General features: G+C 42.5%; 1 protein-coding gene across 2 annotated transcripts in view; it reads right to left on the bottom strand.

The window, feature by feature from the left end:
• The window catches only part of PTPRC (protein tyrosine phosphatase receptor type C), a 112982-nt gene that overhangs the window by 48350 nt on the left and 40444 nt on the right, over positions 1-24188 (bottom strand). The window contains exons 3-5 of one of the 2 annotated variants that reach the window (XM_063135206.1): positions 6051-6092; positions 2388-2579; positions 763-891 (exon numbers count right to left, since the gene is read on the bottom strand). In XM_063135206.1, coding sequence (XP_062991276.1) covers positions 763-891; positions 2388-2579; positions 6051-6092 — 363 coding nt within the window. The remainder of the gene's footprint in view (positions 1-762; positions 892-2387; positions 2580-6050; positions 6093-24188) is intronic. The other variant, XM_063135215.1, reaches the window with a different exon arrangement.

The following is a 24188-nucleotide window of genomic DNA, read 5'->3' as shown; positions in this document are numbered from 1 at the left end:
CCTTTGCTTATTAAAAAGCAAATAAAGATTGACATTTTCAGCATTTGAATATTTAAAATCAACTATCTGGACACATGACTAATTTTACATGTGTAATTCATGAATTTGTCATGCATGTGGGGTTCCCAATGTTTTTACTGGTCCTGCTCATGCACCTTCAACACCAGCTTGAGGAAGAATAGGTGGGGATTTTCCTGGCATATGAAAGCTGCTGTGAAAGTCACAGAATTCTAGCCAGTAAAAATGTTGATATCATACATATAAGTAACTTTTTTCCATTCTGGATTCTAGTTTTCAGTAAATGGCTTTATTTGGAAAGCAAGCGACTTGTAAAGCCTATCCATATAATTATCAAAGAATAGGAATAACTAATGAGATTATCCTATGCCTGTAAAAGTTGGCCCTGTATATTTAAGTTTGATAGTAAAGGCCATGTCTTGGATACATTGAGGCCATGGCTAGACCAGGCCAATATCCCGGGATCGTCCCGGGGTCATCCCTGTACATCCAAATGACATACAGGGGATAACGGGAGCAGGCAGGGATGACCTCTCCATTTGCCTGGGATAAGCCTTAGGTCTAGCTAAGGCCTGAGTTAGCCACTACCTTAACATCTTGAAAGCAAAAGGAAGAAAAACAGCCTGCAATTAAAGTTTGCACATCTGCATTCTGATAAAACTTCACCATCTTACAGAATGAATATGCATGCCAAGCAGTTACACATTGTTGATGCTCTGGGACACTGAAAAGAACACAGCAAACCTGATGGTGCATGCGTGATGGAGGAGGGTGAGAGTGAAGGAAGGGCAGCAGTGCTGCTGAATGCTTGAATGCTTGTAGAGTTTGATTCCATGTGAGCGGTGTGGGATCTGTTGCTTGGTGGAATAGTCGCTGTAGCAACAAAAGTGCAAATCACCTTATTACTATTGTTACGATGAAATGGCCACACATTAAAAGGTCAACAGTTTGGTCAAGAGGTCAGTTTGGTCAAAAGGTCAAGAGGAAGGAAGACGGAACAGAATTCCTGATCGCTTGCAAAGCCTTCTGAAATTCTTTCAATGGCAGGACTGCAGCATGTCAATAAATGTAGAAAAACTAAGATTTGGTTGTGAAGTGAAAGAATTTCATGGGTGCGTTCACTCAACTCACATTAACTCACTTTCAGGATTTTGGAAATCATCCTTTCGGATTCAGGGGTTACCTACTCTTTGTTATCATGGTCTCATAACCTCCTTTTACAGGGCTCAGTAGAATCTCAGGACTAGATAAACTGCTTCCATGCTTCTATTTAACTGCAGTTGTAGTCTTGAGTTGGAATCATGCACTATATAGGCATACATGCAGCCTGCTCATTCTTTCCTTCCAGGCTACTACCATACACAACCACCACAGTATCTAGAATTACCAACTGACCAGAAAGAAAGAAATAGCCCAGGCTGCTCTGGAGCAAAAATGAGCAACTCTAACAGCATCACAGGATTAATTCATGTGCTATAGCTAAATAACGTCAGTTACTGCTAGGAGTGGTAATGGCATTGGCTATCCATGTGATTAAGATTGAGGATAACGACACAAACAAAAAACTCAGCCACCCATAAAAATATGCACATACACAACAATGGGTTATCCTAGCATCATTATAATTGGCTCAGCGCACATGAGTGTCCCTTCATATACATAGCTAGTCAGAGAAATGCCGTGATAGGTTCAGGTTCCCAGAGTGAACAGCTCCACAGGAATGAGTCAAGTGAGCCAGTTAGTCAGTTTTGCTAATACATGGATGCTCATTGTCCTCAGCAACAATCTATGTAGTTTATTACTTCCCAGGCCTCACAAAATGGCTTCCTCCTTATTTCCTGCTTTATTTACACACAGGGCTTGTTTGCGCGTAAAGACAACTTGGAGAATGGGTTGCTGTAAAGGTCATAGGATGCTGTTATTGCAAACCCTGCACTATGATTTAACTATGGGTTGTTAACCACAGAGAGCCCAAGATGAGAACCCATGGCTTGTTGTTGAGTTGTTGAGTTATTCCTGGTTAACAACCCATAGTTAAACCATGCTGCAGGGTTCACATGTAACAACAATCCATGATTTGACAGCAACCCATACTCATCATTACATGTGAACCAGGTCAGAGATTCATGCACACACACACCCCCAACTTAGCTGCTTAGACTGCAAAGTGGGACACCACCCGCTGTCCACTGCGTTCCATTGTGGCAACATCATGTAACTAGTGTCACCTGATTAATGCTTCCAGGCACCCAGCACTTATTTAAACTGTGAAACAAAACGAAGTATTTCCCCACCTACACCCACCCCTGAGGGAATGCAATATTGTTGAGGCAGTATAACATGTGTCAGAAAAACTTTTCAAGGCAAACCTGTCATGGCGCTGGAAGCGGTAGAAGCAATACTGGTTTTGTTAACTGATATTTCAGTAGAATTAGAGGGCTGGTAAGTAGCTCCTTTTGTTGTAGAGTCAGGCTTTACTTCAGAGATGCTTGCAGGTGAGAGTGAAGTGGAGTGTGTAGGTATGAGAAAAGGGCCAGACGGTGGAGAGAGACTTGTTTTTCCTGTGGTGGTGCGGCAGGAATAACAACAAATCAGCCATGTTATAAAGCAGAGCCTTAAATAGAGTGATATGAAATACCAGCAGTCTGTTCAACCAGGAAAATTCCACTGAATGTTATGGTTTCAGTGCCCTGTCATGCTACCTTTACCAAGAATAATTAAACTACATGTGACATTCAAATTTCATAAATTAAATCCAATGCCAAGTGTGCAATGCATCCCCCAATCCTCTGCAGCATCTTACGGGGGCATGGACGAACTGAAGAGGATAAGTAAATCCATTCTGCCAGCAGTTTTCCTTCCACTTGTGGATGGCCAGCCATTGGATCCAACCCCATGACCAGACCGTCTGATGTCTCTTTATTTTAGGGGGGGGGGAAACAGCTGATAAGGAGGAGAGCAATTTGGATCAGAACTGTAGTGTGCAGTAAAGGGTTTTTGCCATTTGCCCCTGCATCATGGCCCCAATCCAAATTGCATCTCCTAAGTTACTATTAGCCATGAAGAGGACAATGTCCAGTCTTAAAGCTCTTCAGCACATATGACTCCCCCTCTAACAGCTAATAACAGCTTGGAGTGAGGAATTGTTTAACTCACTCACACAGACTAGAACAGTGGGGAATTAACTTTCCTAATCAAATGTATATTATCTGAAGCAGAATGGCTTAATTTTGTTTAGTACTTATACACTGCAGTCCTAGACATGTCTACTCAAAAGTAAGTTCCATTGAGTTTAATGGGAATTAATCCCAGATAAAGTATCTGTAGGATTGCAGCCTTAATATGTACCTTTTCCTATGTACCTGAGAATAAGCCCATTGAATTCAATGGGATGTACTTCTGAGTAGACATGTATAGGATTGTGCTTTTCATTCTCCAGCTTTGTTTGATGAAACTTCCTGAAAGCTGAACAGTATTTTTTTTGCAAATAAACTCAGATCAGCTTCATGTGTAAGCATGAAAGGGGGGGAAATCCACTCTATAATCAAGATATTTGTGAATACAAAAGAGTGACAAAAGCAGTTAAGACACAACTAATCCTAGTAAAGACTTAAATATGGGGCCCAGGACAGAGAGGCAATTGAAGGATAAGGGGGGCGGGGGAGAGAGAGGATACAATTTTATTTGTTTTCAGTATTTCTATACCAGCTAATAACCAAGGTCCTCTGGGCAGTTCCCAAATTACAAAATCAAAGCCATTAAAAGGTACGAACCTGTAAACATAGGCAGAATCTACACTACTGCTTTAAAGGCATGTATAACAGTAGTGACGTCAACTGTTGGGGCCCAGGACACAACCCATATACAGTTTTTAAATCAGCAGCATGATAACACTAAAATGCTTTTTTTTTTTTAAACATACCCAGGAAAACTGTACAAAATATGACATTGGAATGCTCAGAGGTTAGCAAACAGTGGAGCAATAAAGAGAGGCCATAATAGTAAAGTGAAAGTAAGTATCAGTGGTTATATTCGTGACGAATCCATTTTGAGGCAGTTTACAGCATCTTCACTACAGTCGTCAACTGGCTCATTCTTTATAAATCCATGCGTAATTTTCATTTATCTAAGGTCCTCCTCCGGGTGCCTACTCCGAGAGAGGCTCGGAGTGTGGCAACGAGGGATAGGGCCTTTTCAGTGGTGGCCCCCAGACTGTGGAATGATCTCCCTGATGAGGCTCGCCTGGCACCAACGCTATCTTTCCAGCGCCAGGTTAAGACTTTCCTCTTTGCCCAGGCATATGGTGGCAGATCTCATGATAGCAGATCTAATTACCCACATGTTTAGTTTTTAATCGGTTTTTAATGCTTTATGTGTGTATGTTCTGTGTTTTAGAGTTTTAAATTTTGTATACTTGTTTTTACCTCAATTTTAGAATTTCTGTAAACCGCCCAGAGAGCCCTGGCTATGGGAGCGGTGTATAAGTGTAATAAATAAATAAATAAATTATAATTTTCATTTCATTCTATTTAAAATGCAAATGAAACACATCCTCATGTAATGTAGATTCGGCGTATCTTCCTCACAACTAGGGAGGCTAATCCAGTCCCTCTCCTTTTCTTTCTCTTTCCCAACCACACTGTACAGGGAAACATTCTGCTCTGCTACATGAAGTTGGCTTACTTGAGTGAAAATCGGACAGCTTTGGTGGGGGAGTTTAACCCCTCCATGGGTTGTGGATGGAATTTCGGGAAGGAAATGGGAGGGGAGCTTAAATCCCATCCTCCAATTGCAATGGTCCCAATCCAAATTGGGTCCATATGCGCTTACACTCAAGTAAGCCAGTCACACATACCTCTGTTACGTGTGATTAGCAGAACATTTTTGGCCTGTTGTGTTCAGAATCTGTGTGAGTGAGAGACTAAAAGCTCTGGTGCTTGCAGAATCAATTGTTTATTGTAATCCAATGATAAACCAATAAATCTTCTTAGTATAAAACTTGCCACAAAGGTTATAAAGTGCTCAACGTTTCGGGTTCACAAACCCTTCGTCAGGAGCTATAAAACATTAAAATGATATATGCATGAAGTTTTATCACATTAAAATACATTGAAACAATTCAAAATATCAAATTCAAAGGAACAACACTCGTGATTCAGTGTTTTGGTTTCATCGTTACTCTACGAACCACCTTACCCACATTGCAATGTACTTAGGCGTCTACCTTAAAGACTCTCTTTAGTTTATAGCAATTAGTTTGGAAGGGAGTACTGGGCTATTATGATAAGAACAGATGGGCACAATCTAATTGCTATAAACTAAAGAGAGTCTTCAAAGTAGATGCCTAAGTACATTGATAAAACTTCATGCATACATCATTTTAATATTTTATAGCACCTGACGAAGGGTTTGTGAACCCGAAACATTGAGCACTTTATAATCTTTGTGGCAAGTTTTATACTAAGAAGATTTATTGGTTTATCTTTGGATTACAATAAACAATTGATTTTGCAAGCACCAGAGCTTTTAGTCTCTCACTCACACAGATTTATTTTATTTATTTATTTATTTAATTACATTTATATACCGCCCCACAGCCGAAGCTCTCTGGGCGGTTTACAACATTTAAAAATAGTAAACATTAAAAGTATACAATTTAAAACCACACACACACACTCATAAAAACAGTATAAAAACAACAGTATCCATTTTAAAAACAACAATTGTGGGGTCCATTAAAAACAAACTTAACGTTGTTAAATGCTGTTAAAATGCTGTTAAAAAATGCCTGGGAGAAGAGAAAGATCCTGGTGGTGCTGTTTTTCCCTTGTTTTTCTCAACTGTTGTGTTCAGAATACAGGATACTCCTGCTGCCAAGAGGTTGTCCTCCTGCAATGCCAATACAACACCAACACCGGTCCTGAACACAGAGAACTGCAGCTTGTGTGAAGGCTGCAGATGAACACTGTTTTAGAACTGGACCATGCCCCAGTACAGCAAATATTTCACAAAAATGAAAAGTATTCTCTTACCAGATGGAGGAATTGCAGAAGTAGATCCATTTGTTTTTTGGCCTAGAATGAAAAAAAGGGTGGTGGTGGATAAGAACATTTATACTCTGATATAAAATTTTCCAGATTTTCTCCCAGAAGAGGGTTTCGTTCCCTTAACTACATTTGAGAAAGGCAGAGAAAGACCTGATAAGAATATTTAAAATATTTGTTTTATATTTTAATGGATCCTTCAATGTGGATATCCATTATTATTTTAATATTTTAATGGATCCTTCAGCATGGTGGCTGGCAACATACTATAAGCAGCAATGAAAGAAGACACCCCCACCCCCAAAAAAAGGACAATGGAAGGTTCAGAACAATTTTTAAATTCTAGAGCATCATCAGTTGGGGGGGAATCACATTTACCCACTGTCGCCTTCCCCCTTCTGTCCCATAATACTTCCTCTTTTTTACATGGGAAAAAAAAGAGGAAGTACACAATGACCATGTGGCCCATTCAATGGGTATTTTTATCCCGCTGCTTCTCCTGTACACAGCAGGAAACAGCGGCACATTTTGCTAGAGCCGAAAAAGTCATTTTCCCGGTTTTTTTGTTGAGTTATGGCTTTAAAAGCTGATTAGTTATGGCACAGACTGGGATTCTGGCACATAACCTTTTGTGTTAAGTCTCTGTCTGGGCCTTCCAGAGACTAGCAGAGGTTGCAGCGGTTCTCAGCCAAGAGACAGCAAAGACGTGAATTAAGACAAAGATTCATGTAGGTTAAAATAAACCTTTTACAGGCAAATAAATATATAATTTAGTTATGGCAGTACAGATACAAATACTTACAAATGGTCAGTCAATACAGCTCACATCAAGTTGGGTAAGGGACATGGAAGTATAATGAACATGAAAACACTTTTACTTTTATAGACAACCTGTACAATGATGCAACTCCTTGTAACCCTTAATTGAAGACAATCAGTTAGCCAATTATTCAATTATGACACTCAATGTCCAGGTGTAGAGTTGACCTTTAAGTTTCTGCTGAGTCTTCCGTTCTTCCAGATCCTCAGCAATTAACAAAGCAATGGAAAACATAACCAAGATCCATTCCAGGATCCAACACTTTTTTCCCGATGGGAAAATAAGCAGAAGGGGCAGGAGACAAGCAGGACCCATGAAAAATCATAAGTGGTCAGCAATGAGTGAGCAATAAAACACCCATCTGATGATGCTCATAAAGTGGAGTCCAGCCTGAACATTATTAACAGTGCATTCCTATACCAGATTTACCTCATTGAGAAGACATGCATAGTAACGAACTCTACCTGGAGGTTTCTAGAGAACAGATAACCAGGCTAGGCTATCTCTACCCAGAAGGTGTTGCACTGGCACACTTTCCTAAGCTGGTGGAAGGTTGCTGGTGACAAAGTTTGATCTAGGAACACATCTCCAAAGTCTGCACCTGCTCCATTACAGGGATTGCAATTCCATGTAGAAGAAGTTGAGCACCACTATCCCAGACAGACAAATCATCTACGTGCTGCATCCCCACCTGGTCTGGGTTGAACTTCAGTTTATTGGCCCTCATCCAGGCACTGATTCAGCATTCTACTGCCCCACTTAAAGCAGATGAGAAAGAGAAAGAGAGCTAGGTGTCACCTGTATATTGATGGCACCTAACTCCAAATATCTGGATAATGTCATTCGGTGATTTCACATAGGTGTTAAACAATGTGGGAGACAATATGGAACTTTGTGGGAAACCATAGCATAAATGCCACAGCAAATCGCCCAATACCACTTTCTGGAATCAGCTATCCAACTATGATTGTGCCACCATAGTATGCTTTCCCTCATTCCTAACCTAGACAGCCAGTTCTGAAGGATATTGTAGCTGACGATATCACGGTCAATGACAGACTAGGAATATGCTTCATAGTCTGCAGCAGACTCCTAGGCCTTTGCTAGACGGGGCAAAATCCCGGAGCAATCCCTGGGATCATCCCTGTGCATCCTTGTGCATTCAAACCTTTGAGCACGGTTTTTCCACTCAATGTGTGACCTGGCATCACGGTTTGTTCCGGTTCCTCACAGTTACTAATGAGGAGCCAGGACCTGCACACGAGGCGCAGAGCTCCTCAGGAGCACTGTGGCCATTGGGGGTGGGGTGGGGTGAGCAAGGAAAATACTTTTTTTTAAAAATTGCCTTTTGCATACGAGCACTCGTGTGCAACTTCCCCTTTAAGAAAAAACAAACAAAACGGCAGGTGCGACGCCTCTTCCTCTGAGGTCGTTGCACACCACATGTAAACAGCGGGGGGATCTTGCAATAAAAACATTGTGAGATCTTCACCCCTCCATCGTGCAATAACAGGTAGGTCTAGTTAAGGCCCTAGTCTAGTTAAATAATGTGCTACAGTCAGAACAGCAGTAGATAGTTGATTTGTTACTTCTCCCTGTCTTTTCATAAACCAAAAGCACACTAGAAAGATTTCCGCTCTTTTCTTCTGTTGCCCTCCCTCAACTTGCCAGAGCAAAGCATTATGGGGCAGCCTTTAAAAAGCTTTTAAAAAGAGAATACATGAGCAAAAAATCTATAAAGTAGCAGTATAGCGTAGAGTGAAGATCGTTACTGCTGGAACATAACAACACCTTAAACTAGCAATGGAAAATATGATATGTTAAACACCTACAGCAGCTTTTCATGTCTCTCAAATTTAATGAACCCTCTGACAGCTGTGTGGAAATGAACATACAACGATGCCAAAAATATGACTCAATCCCCAAACTATTAAGGCCATATTGAACAGTTTTCATCACATGGCTACAAAAGATCAGCAATATGTGAGACAAAAGATCAGCAATATGCGAGACAATCGCCAAGATGATCAAGTGTTTGATTAATGCTCCATTGTCACAAACAAAGTTATCCGGGTGACTGAGAATTGCAGACATCTAAAGGCTACTCTAAAAGGGCCCAACAGCAACCAATAGTTCAGCCCTAAAACAAAAAAACAAACACCAAATATCAATGCTCTTCTACTACTATCTTCCTCCATTTATTAATATACACCTCATATTGTTTATCATGATACTAGCTGTACCCTGCCACGCGTTGCTGTGGCTCAGTCTGGTTAAATTGAAAAGAAAGCAAAGACAAAGCGGATGTTTCAAATATGTTTAATTTCACAATGCTTGTGGATATACAATATTTTTAGTTGTTCCATTGTCTGTGTAGATATAGAGATTGTCTGGTTTGCCGACTCTAGAACACGCAACATATAATTGTCCATGTGAGAAGCAATCTGTGTCTAGATCTAAACCGCACAATTCTAAAGATTGGCCCTGAGCTTTGTTGATGGTGATTGCAAACGCCAATCGAATTGGGAATTGCAATCTCTTAAATTGAAATGGCATATCTGTTGGAATCATAGGAATGCGAGGAATGAGGACATCTTCACCTTTGAAAGGTCCTGTCAAGATTGATCTCCGACTATAACAATTGCCACTTCGTCTATAGTTGGAGCATTGAATCTTCGCACATTTATTTATTTATTTATTTATTACATTTTTATACCGCCCAATAGCCAAAGCTCTCTGGGCGGTTCACAAAAATTAAAACCACAGTAAAACACCAACAGTTTAAAACACAATTATGAAATACAGTATAAAAAGCGCAACCAGGATAAAACCACACAGCAAAGTTGATATAAGATTAAAATACAGTTAAAACAGTAAAATTTAAATTTAAGTTAAAATTAAGTGTTAAAATACTGAGTGAATAAAAAGGTCTTCAGCTGGCGACGAAAGCAGTACAGTGTAGGCGCCAGGCGGACCTCTCTGGGGAGCACATGTTCTCCAGCAGGCATTTTGTCAGCATGAATAACAATCTTGTGTGTATCAGATGGCATCATGTCAATTGCTGTTTTGAACAAATGTGCTAAATTGTTTTTTTCGTGAAGTAGCTGTTGCAGTTTTGAAACGACGGACCTTTTTATGCCGGTATAAATTCCGCAGCGTGCATTCAATTCATCATTGCCATAAATGGAGCTGTGATGATTTCTGCTCCGAATGACGTCATTTGGAAGCATGAGTTGTATTTCCTGATGTTAGATAGGAAATGCTTTGATTCTGCAGTATATCCGGCAAGCAAAGTTTGTAATGGCTCTGGTGGTTCTCCAAGTTGAGGCAGTTTAATTTTTCCAGCAGCGCAACACATTCCTTTTGTTTCTCCATTAAATTTAAGAGCCTTGCAATAAGGACACACTTCAGTCATAGTGCCGATGAGAACATGCCGCCTCAAACTATAATCATCAGCTCGGTTGTACCGGAATGCAAGGCGATTGTAATCGTGTGATTGTTTACCACGGAGTCGTGTTTGACGCTGATGTGCTGTTTGTCGTTGACGTCTTTCAGCCCCTCTCAGCCTGTCGCATTCATTCTGTTGAGAACAAAGCAGATCTGAAGCTGTAGAATGCGATTGCTGTGCTCGCAACCGTGCATCCTCAAGTCTGGCTGAACGTTGCTTGGCTGGTTCCTTGGCACGTATTTGAGGCATTCTTTTTCTTTTTTTCTCGTTTGCTGATGCCCGTTCTTCCTCAGTCTGATTTGCAATTTCTCGTCGCAGTGCTTCCGCTCTGTGAGTACGACGACCTAAGTGTGATCTTCTGTGAGGCATTATTTGGATGAAGTAAAGCAAATTGTTTGGTTTTTAAAAAAGGATGTTTTTACGGTGAGGAGGTTAGCGGAAACTCCTGGCAGTTACCTTTCTTCAGAACGTGTAACTGTCACAGGTGTGACATCTATATTCACTCAGCCAATTGTGAGAGAACATGCAAATAAGAGAGAAGGCAGAGGCAGTGGATTGGCCTACTGGTTGGCGATGTCACAATGATCAGCAGGACTGGTTTTTAGGAGGCCTATTTCTTCGATTTTAAGACAAACCTTTGTCCCCATATAGAACATAGTTACATAACAACGCTCGCATATTCGAATGCAACGTTGTGTCAAAATTTCAAAGCAATCGGTGAAGAACTTTCGGAAATATAACGTCTGTTTCGAACGGACATTTACATTTTTATTTATATAGATTGACACATTATCATATGCTCAGTCTTTCTTTCATCCAATTACTTAATGATGTCTCACACAGTGTAATGTGTAGTACTTTTTTTTTAAAAAAAAAAAAATTAAGGTAGAGCTGCTAATTTAACTAGTTAATTCTCCGTGTAAACCGCCCAGAGAGCTTCGACTATTGGGCGGTATACAGTAGAAATGCAATAAATAAATAAACCAAAGAGAGCTGCATGCCTCATTTATAGATCCAATGTTTGATAGCTGGAATGGAAGCAGCAGACGATCCTGGTCCTTTGGAAATTCAAAAAGTTTGATCTTTGGTCTAAGGAATGAATTTGTTAACCTCTCTCCTATATGAAAACTATATTGAGGGACTGATGTAAAAAGAAGTTATCTTTATCAAATAGTAAGGACAGTGATGCCTGCCAAAGACAACCACTGAAAAATTGACCAGGTGAGGGGTTCCAAAGGTATGAAATTGCAGAAAGTGGAATATGCGCTTCTCTTTCACTGACACCTACTCTGAATATCACTACACCAAATGCATGGACTAATGTGCTGGTTTGCGTCCACAGGACTCATTCAGACACACACATGCAGCAAGTTTAAATAGCTCACAAAGAACCAACTGAGACATTAACGTCTGTGTCTCTTTCAAATCCCAGGCTTTAGTTATGAGCACATCTCCAATGTAATGCTCATTGCCCGGTTTAAAAAAGGATGCACAATTCAACTGATTTCTCCAGTCCTTATTAAGGGCCAAAACAGAGATCACTTTAGATGTGTGCCTAACCGTGATGGGGTGTGTTTTTCATTTTGACTCTAGAGCCCATGATCCAGATTGGAATCCTAGTGGGGGGTAGGGAGGGCCCTGTGCCTATTCTAGAGTAAAAATCAAAAGAAACATAGCTGCTAGATGGCATTTAAGGCACAATCCTACACATAGACAGGGAAAAAAATCCTACATGATTGGCTGGGGAATGTTGGGAATTGTAGGACTTTTGTCTGTCTAAACAGGCATAGGGTTGTGCCCATAAAGGAAAATCTGTTTTGGCCATCAGACTCTCACACTACTCACATGTAGCAATTTAGTGACAGAGCAAATGGCTGAGCTGGCCCTTACTTGTCCACCAGTACATATTCTACTGGTGCCTTGAGAAATTTATTTTTCCCTAAATTCTTCCTTCTCTGTACAGACTGATTACCCAGGCAAACAAACAATATGCTGATATTTAATCCTTTTTCTCCATTCCTGCGTTCTATATTAGGAGTTCACTTCCCTCTCCTCAACTTTCATGGTTTTTTACATTCTACAATCCACTATCTCATGTTACGTGGGGAAAAGATGTAACTGCTTTCAGTTTGCTATCACGCCAAGCAGCAAATACAGCTGATACATGTTTGTCTGCCTTGCTGTAACTGTTTTTTGTTTCAAAATTACCTTATTATTTGCGTCAATGAAATTTAGCCTTTTGTTGTTGTTGTTGTTGTTTATCTCAATAACTGTCTCTAAATTATGGGGGGAAACCCAGCTGCTGACCATGTTTTTTTCCGCATGCTTTTCTGCATTCAATATGGCTCCTTTAGACACAACCACATGATTAGTAATTGAAACTTTTCTCTCTGGCTGATTGTCAGGGGTGTGAGCTCCACACTGGAAAGATCTCATAACCATGAACATCTGTGGAGCATTCGATCCTCCATAGTGGAGACTAGCTGCTTTTAAATCCATAGAATAATTTCAGAGTAGAGAAATGCCCAATTGGAGCTTCTAACGTCTCTGAAATTATTAGACTGTTTAGTGTGTATAGCCTCGTGTGGCGCAGAGCGGTAAAGCAGCAGTTTCTGCAGCTGAAACTCTCCCCATGCCCTGAGTTCGATCCCAGCGGAAGCTGGTTTCAGGCAGCCGGCTCGGGTCGACTCAGCCTTTCATCCTCCTGAGGTCGGTAAAATGAGTACCCAGTTAGCTGGGGGAAAGGTAATAACGGCCAGGGAAGGCAACGGCAAACCACCCCACTATAACACCTGCCAAGAAAGCATCAGCAAAAGCTGGTGTCCCTCCATGAGTCAGTAAGGACTCAGTGCTTGCACGAGAGGTTCCTTTCCTTTCCTTCGTGTGTGTGGTGTGTCGAATTGAAAACCTCCCAATAAGGAACATGTGGTGATGGGGTGGGCTAGTTTTGATAATTGGTATTGACATCTGTGGCTAACCAATTAGGAATTGCCACAGTGCTGCCCAAGACCATTTTCTCCTCCAATCGCAGTGTTTTGGGGAGGGAATGCCAGTCATTTTTCTCATGGTGTCCTTGATTCCGTGCTCATTGGAGTTCTTGGTTCGGCAGCATTTCTTTCAGTCAGAGGGAGAGAAAAGAGAGGGGGGTATGTTTACACCATCTCTTTTTCCCAGGGTCATACCTGGATAGTCCCTGTGTGCCCAAATGATGCACAGGGGATCCCGTGGGCAACCTGGGATGACCAGGGACTTTCCCCAGGATATCCAGGAATGGGAAAAACCCAATTTTTATGCAATCCTGGGACCATCCCAAGGGGCGTGGGCCATGTGACCACTGCTCCCAGGTTGTCCCTTCCTCTCTGGGAGTAGCGGGGCTCTTAAAACAGGCACAGAGCTGCATGGGGGCAGTCCATGCCCATCGGGGTGGGGAGCAGGTTCAGTTTTGTTTTGTTTTTAAACTCACTTTTTGGTGGAGCACAATTGTACTCCATCTCCCCCGCGATGTCCCCCTTTCCATCCGGAACATCGTGCGGTCATCAAGACGCTGGGGGAGGATCGCGGAAGCAGGTAAGGCCGCAATCCTCCCCCCTCCCTTTTTCCCTCTACACCCTTAGGTGCAGACATGGCCTGAGTGTGTACAAGATGCTGTTTGTTTAGTGTTTGTTGCAACGTGAGATGTTGAATTTATTTAGGAGACGGGGGAACCTGTTTTTCGTTTGGCTGCCTTTATTGTTTCATTCGTTTGAACTGTTCCATTCCAAGTGTGCGTGCGTCCAAAGATCTTAAGAAATCCTTTAAAAAAAAGGCTTTTCTTTGAATTGTTCCTTCAAATATTCTTTTAAGTCCATTCAAGGCAGGTGTGTGTGTGTGTGTGTGTGTGTGTGTGTGTTCTTTAACTTAAAATCAATTTCAACTGAAATCTTTCAAGCCAGCCCACTGTCTGTGTGACAGTTGTTTGATTTACTTCCCCCAATACAAAATCGTATGTTTGTGTGTTTTAGGGTTGTGCAATGCACACAAGCAGTACGCAATCACTAAAGCACACTTTGATAACATTCCATGATGCGTGGGAATCACTGATTGCTGCAACTGGTTCTGGCTGTGGGGGGAGAGGGGGAGTGCAGGGCTGGTTTGGTGCGCATTTCTGCTCGTACTCATAGAAGTCATCCACGGTGTGAAAGTGTGGCATCTTGAATGAGTAAGCTTCTACACCTGAGTTAGGTAGTGTCATGTGTAACCCTACTGCCCCTGTTTTGGGAGAAGATGTTTCAGGTAATCAATCAGACCCAGATTCAGAACTAGAAGATGCAGCGCCAGACACCAACCAGCTTGTACCAGTGGAGGAGGAAGCTCTCACGGGCAATTCCCCAGCCGGGAGTCAGCCCTCTCCAAAGCTTACCTCCTCAAAGCCAAATCCTACACACTCAGTAGAAAGTTAGTTTTCTTTTGAGGGTGAGCATCCCGACAACCTAGCTGATGCTAGGGTCCACCAGAAGCTGAAACGCACGGCACGAAAGAAAGGCATGAGAAGGTCCGAGAGATTATGCCAGAACCTGCCACTGCACCAGGCACTCTGAAGCTATGGACATTTGAGAAGTAGCTTCTTATTCTTCTTGAACAGACAATTGTCTTGCTTAGTTTGCATAGTTTTGCCCAGAGGGACGCTTCCAAGAGGCGAGACTCTATTCAGGTAGAAGAGACATTTATTGCTTAATAAAAGCTTTGTGGATTACTTAGCAAGCCTCATCACTGCCTCCCATCGAAAGTAAGAGCATTCTGGGAAACACGACAGGCAGGCTGTTTATTTCAGCTATACTATTACTCCTACTGGCTGGCTGGGCTTCCAGTGCAGAGGTGGGCTCCTCCTCGTCCTCCTTCTCCTTGCTGCGTAGCCCTCTATGGGGAAGCTGTTGTTGCCTTAACTAGACTTGCTCCAATGTGCCCAACTGACAGTGTGTGTGTGAGGAGGGGGGGCTCCTCCTCATCCTAAAAACCTCCTGTCCTCTCTGAGGATGGGCAAGCTGTGTGCTGCTGTTGTGGCATTTATTAATTTATATTTACTTATTTATTATTAGGGGTGTGCACGGACCCCCCGCTCCGCTTCACTTGCAGATCCGCCATTTTCCGGATCGGGCCGCTCCGCCCCGCCCCCGCTCCACCCACTTCCGCTCCGCTCCGCCCGGAGCTCCGGATCCAGATCCGGAGCTCCGTTTCCCCCCCCATAGGCTTGCATTGAAAGCTAAAAAATTATACAACTTTTTTTCTGTTCAAGTTAGAAACCTCATGTTTGGCACCATGACACCTCATGGGGATATACACACGCACGCCAAGTTTCAAAGCAATCCCATCATCCCCTGATTTTTGGCGAATTTTTGAAAATCGGGCACCCCACACACAACATCCCTGCGAGGTGTGTTAAAAAACACGGGGAAAAGCCCGTTCAGATGAAGAAAGAGAAGTTTCCCAGAATCCCAAGTTACCTGTTTTGCCTATGCCCTCCTCCAACTTTGGGATCATCATGACCGGGAGCTGACTCTGCCCCTCAGCCCTTTGAAAAAGGTATTTTTCCCGCTGATTTTTTAAAAACTTCTAGCCCGCGACCCGTACGATGCAGAAAGTTGAGAGTGGTCTCAAAATGACCCACATCCACGACTCTCTGTGCACAAGAATTTTCAGAATGATAGCTTAAACACCCCCCCCCCAGTTATCCCCGATTCTTTCCCTCAATGCAATCCTATGGGCGAAAAGCCGAAAACGCAGTTTGAGTCGCGCGGTTGACCCGATTTTCACAAAAATATAGCCCGCGACCCAGACAACGCAGAGAGGTGAGAGTGGTCTCAAAATGACCCCCATCCACGACTCTCTGTGCACAAGAATTTTCAGAATGATAGCTTAAACCCCCCCCCAGTTATCCCCGATTCTTTCCCTCAATGCAATCCTATGGGCGAAAAGCCGAAAACGCAGTTTGAGCCGCGCGGTTGACCCGATTTTCACAAAAATATAGCCCGCGACCCAGACAACGCAGAGAGGTGAGAGTGGTCTCAAAATGACCCCCATCCACGACTCTCTGTGCACAAGAATTTTCAGAATGATAGCTTAAACCCCCCCCCCAGTTATCCCCGATTCTTTCCCTCAATGCAATCCTATGGGCGAAAAGCCGAAAACGCAGTTTGAGCCGCGCGGTTGACCCGATTTTCACAAAAATATAGCCCGCGACCCGTACGATGCAGAAAGTTGAGAGTGGTCTCAAAATGACCCCCATCCACGACTCTCTGTGCACAAGAATTTTCAGAATGATAGCTTAACCCCCCCCCAGTTATCCCCGATTCTTTCCCTCAATGCAATCCTATGGGCGAAAAGCCGAAAACGCAGTTTGAGCCGCGCGGTTGACCCGATTTTCACAAAAATATAGCCCGTGACCCGTACGATGCAGAGAGGTGAGAGTGGTCTCAAAATGACCCCCATCCACGACTCTCTGTGCACAAGAATTTTCAGAATGATAGCTTCAAAAACAACGTAGTTATGCGCGATTATTTGCCGCAATGCAATCCTATGGCAAAATGTTTTCAAGATGGCGACCGGAGCGCTCCGCCTGAACTCGGAGCTCCGAAAAATGGCCGCTTCTCTTCGCCTTGCTTCTAGGGGGTCCGCGGTCCACTCCTACTCCGCCTCTGGGTAAGGCGGAGCAGGCCAATCCGCTACTGCTTCTACGCTCCTAATCGGAGCGGAGCACATCCCTATTTATTATTGCCCTATGCATTTATCCCGCTGCTTTATTTCCCTCTCCCTTGCCATACAGATCAAGCACGAGTGGTGCCTGAGAGGACATTTGAGATAGGACTTTTAAAATTCCCTATAAATCACTGCATGCAGGGATCTGATCCAAACTTGGTATGCCTAAAGCCCTCTTTAAAAGCTGTCATGATGCCAATTTTCAGGTGTTTATCTTCAAAACCGAGGGAGCTGTGAGCATTTCTGTTAATTCCCACTGACAAGAATTTACTGGTTACCCAAAAATGGAGCGGTTTTTCATCAAACTATCTGGCAGAGCAGAGAGAGGGACCCACTCTGGAAGTCAGGGTAGAGAATCATCTCTACAGAGCTCCGCCCTGAAATTCAAGGTGGAGAATACCCACTCTACACACCTCTACAGAATGTTCCTTAAAACTCAATGAAACACCATCATCTAGTGGCAAAATTAATGATTATTTTAGATATCGGATTATCTCAGGGGTGGTGGTGTTGTAGCAAGATTTCCGGTAGAAGGGGCGAGAGACATCCTGGAGGTTGATGGTGTTATGTGATGGCTCCACAAATTTCTGTGAGTGGCCAATCATGAGCAATCAATAAATCACTCATGTAAAGAAGCTCAATATCTCTTCTTCTACTACTACTACGACTACGACAATGAGGATGGCTAGTGCTACTACTTTTCTCTGTGCTTTGGTGATGCAATGTGTCTGTCTTTCTTTCTTTCTTTCTTTCTTTCTTTCTTTCTTTCTTTCTTTCTTTAATTTATCAGCTTTACCACAGCCAAAAGTGCCAACTTGCACCTGTTCATTAAACCAGTTACTTCGAACCGGTTCAGTTCTGGCTCAAATTCAAGGCTACTGGCATATTTCAGATTAGAGATCACTTCTAATTTACTAAGGGGAAAGTAAACTTCCTTGAACCAGTTTTCAGATTCTTTTCAACTTTGTAACCCCCAAGTTTCCTACAGGCAGACTGATATGAATCCAGGAAGGTGTCCATCTTTGAATCTTAACTAACATCATAATAGTTCAGTGGTGCTGAACCTCCAGTCTAGGTACCTAATCTGGCTCATGGAGGTGCCACATCTGGCCCATGGAAGCTTGTGCCACTTCTGGGGGGGGCACCTCTTAGCACTGCAGGTCTACCCCCTCAGTAAAGCCCACTCCTACTGGGGGCTAGAGAGGAGGTGGAAAGAACAATCTCCTTTGTTATCTCTAACTGTATGTCAGTGATAAGAGTGGGGATTCCTCTTCAGTGGGGATTCCACCTTTGCTGTGTGTGGACTTCCTGGGTCAGGACAGAGCAGCAAATGGGACTCAGGCAGCTTTGATTCACCTGAGATCCCTGAACAATAGGTACTAACAATATCCACAGCTCTTATGGACAGATTTAAACAAAGGCTAAATACCTGGTCCTACGTATCAGAATTCTGCCTCAAAATGCAGAGGAAATGGGAGTAAGCTATTTAAGAGTTCAAAATAAAACATATACTTTCAGCCACAGTTCCCACTTCTTCATTTCACATTTAGATTTAAAGGGAGGAAAATGATTAGTAAGTCAAATGTGGTGCTTTCGGTGGGATGAATGATATACATGCAAACACGTAAAATGGGATAGATTAAGCATGGGATAGAAAGAGCATTTTTAATTTATTTATTTATTTATTTATTTATTACCAGTGCCTGTAAACCATTTGGCAGCTTTTAGTGTTGAATAGTGAACAGTTAATAAAAGACAAACACATTTACTTTGTTCTGCCTTTTCATATTCTTGCAATTTTTTGAAGGCACTATTACAGTATTATCTTACCTATATCTCCTATCTGCTCTTTCCATTCTCTATAATGTAACACATAGAGGTTTAGCAAGAAATCAATAGATGGCACCATAACACCAAAAGCTGAAACAAACCATGTGAGTGCAGTAGATATGGTAGCAGTGAGTCACCCACTCAACTGAATAGAGTTTAAAAGTGCAAAAGGTTTTAAATATAGGGCAGCTGATCACTTATCTATCGATTTTTTCTTTACATACTCCATGGGAGCTCCAGGAAGCTTACATTATTATCCTCGAAATTACTTCCATTGCTAAGGGGACAGTCACCATCTTTGTAATCCAGTGCCACTCATACTATATCGTCTTATGATATATATATATATATTTATCTTGGTTCTTCAGCAGTGGCCTGTTTAGATTTTTAAAACCACTTACCTGAGGTCTTGGGTTTCTCCCTAGGGACTGTCATGCCTAAAGAAGGATGGGTACCGTCAACAGGCACTTAATAAATGTTCTTTGAGATAGCTCTGGGTGTGTTTTGCACACATACATAGCCTAGCTGATTCCAAATTGAAGGCCAGAAAGTAATTTTCATGCTGTTGAAACAAGTAGCATTTGATTTTGATCTTTCAGGTGTCTATAAGTTCAATCTTGAGTGAAGGGGAAGGGACTTGGTTCAAATGTACCTGCAAGTACACGGTTGCAATACAATAGGAGGCAGTGGTTGACAATGGCCTTAGCTAGACCTACCTTTTATTCCACGACAGAGGAGGGAAGATCCTGCGATATGATTATCACGAGATCCCTCCTCTATTTACATGTGAGGCGCGACGACCTCAGAAGGACAGGCATCGCACCCACCATTTTTTTTAAAGTAGCAGGAGCGCACGAGCGCTTGCATGTTGAAAGGTAAGTGTTTTTTAAAAAAATAATTAAATTTCCCCACGTCCCCCACCCTACCCCTGATGGGTGCAGCGCTCCTGAGGAGTGCTGTGCCCCTGCACGGCTCACGGCTCCGCGGCAACAGGCCACATGTTCCGCGGTCTTGGGCTCAGCCCGAGATTGCGAGGAAACCAGGCCCAAAGTGTAGGGCTCTATCCTGGGGCAAGGGAGGGATGATCTCTCCCTGATCCCGGGATCCCCTGTGCATCTTGTGGATGCACAGGGATGATCCCGGGGTTCGCCCCAGGATAAAGCCCCATCTAGCTAAGGCCATAGACACAAAATATAGAATCTTATGCTATGCATGTGTACTCATGACAATATAGAAAAATCTTCTATAAACCAACTGTTTATGCATTACAAACATGCATTGGTAGGTGGTTGAGTGCCTTAGCACCCTTATTGTTTTGTTTCCTGCATGTACATGTACATGAACAAGCACAAACACAAAATACCTGTTCACTGGTTCTTTTTCATTTCCTCCCCTGATGACTGCCTATCTGGACAGCACATGTTGCTGAAGTTGTTTGAGCTGCAAGTGCTCTATTAATAATTGCAACCAGCTCCACTGTAAAATATGCAGCACAATACATTGGCCCCGTTCAGACAACACGCTAAACCAGTGGTTCTTAACCTTTTTTGAGTCACGGACTCCTTTGAAAATCTGGTGAAAGCTATGGACCCCCTCCCTAGAAAAATCCACATAAGCACATAAACACAACTTTGCATGCAATGAATATACTTTATTTTATTGAAAATTGATTGCCTCATACAGTGTATGACATACACAAAGTATGAATACATTTATTTGACTTTCATGGAGCCACTGAAGCCCATCAATGGACCCCAGGTTAAAAAACCCTGCGCTAAACCTTGCTGCTTAACCACAAAACGGTTAACGGAATGCATTGACCTTAATGCATTCCATTAACCATTTTGTGGTTAAGCAGCATGATTTAGCATGTTGTCTGAACAGAGCCCATGTGAGTTTATCTGGAAGCAGTAGTAAAGCTAGGACTAGAATATATGCTAGCATATATTTTAGGGTGACCATATTAAAAGTAGGACAGGGCTCCTGTATCTTTAACAGTTGTATTGAAAAAGGAAGTTCAGTAGGTGTCATTTGTATATATGGAGAACCTGGTGAAATTTCCTCTTCATCACAACAGTTAAAGCTGCAGGTGCCCTGCCCTCTTTTGAATTTGGTCACTCTAGTGTAGCTCCTGCAGCTTTAACTGTTGTGATGAAGAGGGAATTTCAGCAGGTTCCCCATATATACAAATGACATCTGCTGAAATTCCTTTTTCTATGCAACTGTTAAAGATACAGGAGCCCTGTCCTACTTTTCATATGGTCACCCTAATGAGGCATGCTGTCCTCAAAAGCAGATAGCTCTATGATTAAAATGACAAAATGGACGAGTTTAATATTTGGTTTTTTGAGATTAATGAAGCTGCTTAAAGTTACTAGTGGGTTTAATCGTACACAAAAGCACACACAAAAGGTCTTGTGGCACCTTAAAGTCTACCAAATGTATTCTGGCATAAGCTTCTGTGATCAAATAAATTTGTTAGTCTTTAAGGTGCCACAAGACCCTTAGTTGATTTTGCTACAACAAACTAAAACAGCTACACCTCCAGAAAAAGTTAAAACAACTGTAGCAAAGTCTTCAGGAATAAAGGAAGAAGAGGAGGAGGTGTTTCTTTAAACATGTTTGAATATTTTGTTTCAGTAAGTTACAGATGTAAGCAATGAAACCTATTAAAATAAATAAACATGTTATTTAGGGCACAATCATATGTACGGTGTGCTATTTGGTCAGCATGATTTTAAAATGTTTTCTACCAATGTGTGCCGGCCCCATGTATGTGCAGTGTTTGCATGGTGCCCAAGTGGTGGCCACACGCAATGCGCAGGTGGGCAGGCTAAGAACCTTTGAAACATTACATAAGCCTTTTGTGCACTGGAAATCGGTAGAAGGGGCTTTTGATGGTCATGGTAAATAGATCCAGGAAATCTTTCAGAATTAAATAACAAGAATACATGCAACGTTCAAAATATTAGTGTTTGCCATGAACACGATGGTGATCAATCTTGAAAACTGAATATCTCTGGAGTTACATCCAGACTTTAAACATCTGTTCTACTGCATCAGCCTGTGACACCATTCTAAAAGCACCACAATGTCTCAGCCTGCACAACGGTAGGCCTTAAGCGAGGCCTGGCCAACTTGCAACTCCCAAAGCCATACACAGCCCCGTCAGCCATGTTTGTGGCTTGTCAGGTGCTTGACAACCTTGTTTCTGCAGGTCTGTGGAAGCAGCAAAAACAGTTTTAGCTTGCCATACATGACTGGCAGCCTGTACGTAGCTCCGAGGTTCACAAGTTGCACAGACCTGGCATAAGCAATTATTTGTTAACACAGCAAGCCTTTGAACTAGGCCATCAACCTAACATTGTTATGTAGGGAACTGAAAGTAAATGTCAGTTGCAACTGGTTGTGCATTGTGAGAACTGTGTGAAAACTCAGTTATCTGATCTTTAGTTAACTAGAGCAGGTAGATCTATCAAGCAATTAGTGTAGCTGCAGCTAATGACTCCTTAGACACACATTTGTAGTTTCGCTTTGCCTACTTCTGTTTTTTCTTTTTCAGAAGCCTACATATCTAAAACAAAAAAGGAAGAGGGTGTGCTGCACATTGTGGTTTAAAGCGTAAGTTCTTCTGAGTGGCGAAACTCGGTTGCCATAGCATCAGCATGCTCAGGGCCTCGGCCCACTCTGAGTGCTAAACCACAACTTCTCCAGCGCAGTTGTGAAGCTTCCTGATTCAAATTCTTTGTGATAAATGTGCATTTGTAGTTAAGCTTTGTTGTTGCTTTGTTGTACCAGAGAAGAGTAATGCCTGCCCTGCTGGTCTCAAGAATATAAGGGCCAACCTAGGCGTTTTGAATCAGCTTTTACTTGCACAGTTGCTCATGTGCGGAGGTGGGGGATACTTTAGCATCTGAGGATGGTATTTATGTAAGCCTGCAGTGACTCCTTAAGGGGAAATTATTTCTGTTTCTAATGTACGATGTTCATGGTGGGAAGTAGCTGCTGAACCGTTCTTATATGCGGAATCAGTGTTACACAAAGTTCTTATAGCTGAAGCAGACTTTTCTTTTCTTTTTTTATGAATTGAACTTAGGTCACCTGGAAAGGTTTACTCCTGGAGTGTGCAAGAATAAGTATGACCTGCCTTCAGAGGGAATCTGCCCATTTCAGTCTATTTCTACATGACATAGGGCTTATCTACACCAAGCAGGATATTCCACTATGAAAGCGGTATATAAAAGGCAGGAGCCACACTACTGCTTTATAGTGGTATTGAAGTGCACTGACAATGGTTGGGGCCCATGACACATCTACACCAAGCAGGATATAACACTGTGAAAATGGTGTGAAAGCAGTATATGGTATGTGTCATGGGCCCCAACAGTTGTCAGTGCACTTCAATACCTCTATAAAGCAGTAGTGTGGCTCCTGCCTTTTAGATACCACTTTCATAGTGGAATATCCTGCTTGGTGTAGATGAGCCCTCAGTCTTCTGGGTACAGCTCATGATTTGAAGGAAGCCAACCCAGAGGAGTGACTCCTGAAGACAGGCAATGAACAGCCCGCCTACCCACCCCTTAGGGAAGGGGATTATACTGTGTTATATGTTGTGGGTAATTGAACAATCCAGACACATCTGAAGCAGACATGGCAGAATTTCCAGCTGCCAGGATGGCTGATTTGAAAGTGCGAGGGACAGAGCAGTAAGGTAGACTCTTCTCTGAATATTTTAGGCTCCCAGCACTTCTCATGCTCCTTGTACACCTGCAGTCCTTTCACTGCATGCTGGGGTTACTGGGCTAAGCCCAGTATTATTATAAATAATAATAATAATAATAATAATAATAATAATAATAAGCCCTACAAATACTGTGTTGTTAGGCAACCTAATTGTTAAGTGATAAAGCAGCCAGGCACAATGACCCCAGGAGTGTTTGAATGCTGCTCCTTTGCGCAATATTCAACGCGCTCCCATTGGTGGTTGCACAAGATAATTTTCTGCATCTGAGGGCTAATTCTTACATTTCCTTTGTAGCAGAGCTACTGATGCCATGGCCAGGTCTCCACACTACACCACTAATGCAAAAAACAGGAGGCCACATGGCAGATAGGCAAGTTAAGTGGTTGCTTTCCATGCCCACTCCATTGGACCCCTGGGAAATGCAGAGATCTCTTGGGAAGTGAATCATGGAAGGAAGGAGAGAAGGGAGGGAGGAGAAAAGGAGGGAAGACACTGCCACTCATGCAGGAAGGAAAGAAGAGAGCAGGCCTGGAGGACAGCAGGGATTTTAAT

The sequence above is a fragment of the Elgaria multicarinata genome, chromosome 1 (assembly GCF_023053635.1).
Source record: "Elgaria multicarinata webbii isolate HBS135686 ecotype San Diego chromosome 1, rElgMul1.1.pri, whole genome shotgun sequence".
NCBI lineage: Eukaryota > Metazoa > Chordata > Lepidosauria > Squamata > Anguidae > Elgaria > Elgaria multicarinata.
This window is presented reverse-complemented; position numbering and strand designations above follow the sequence as displayed.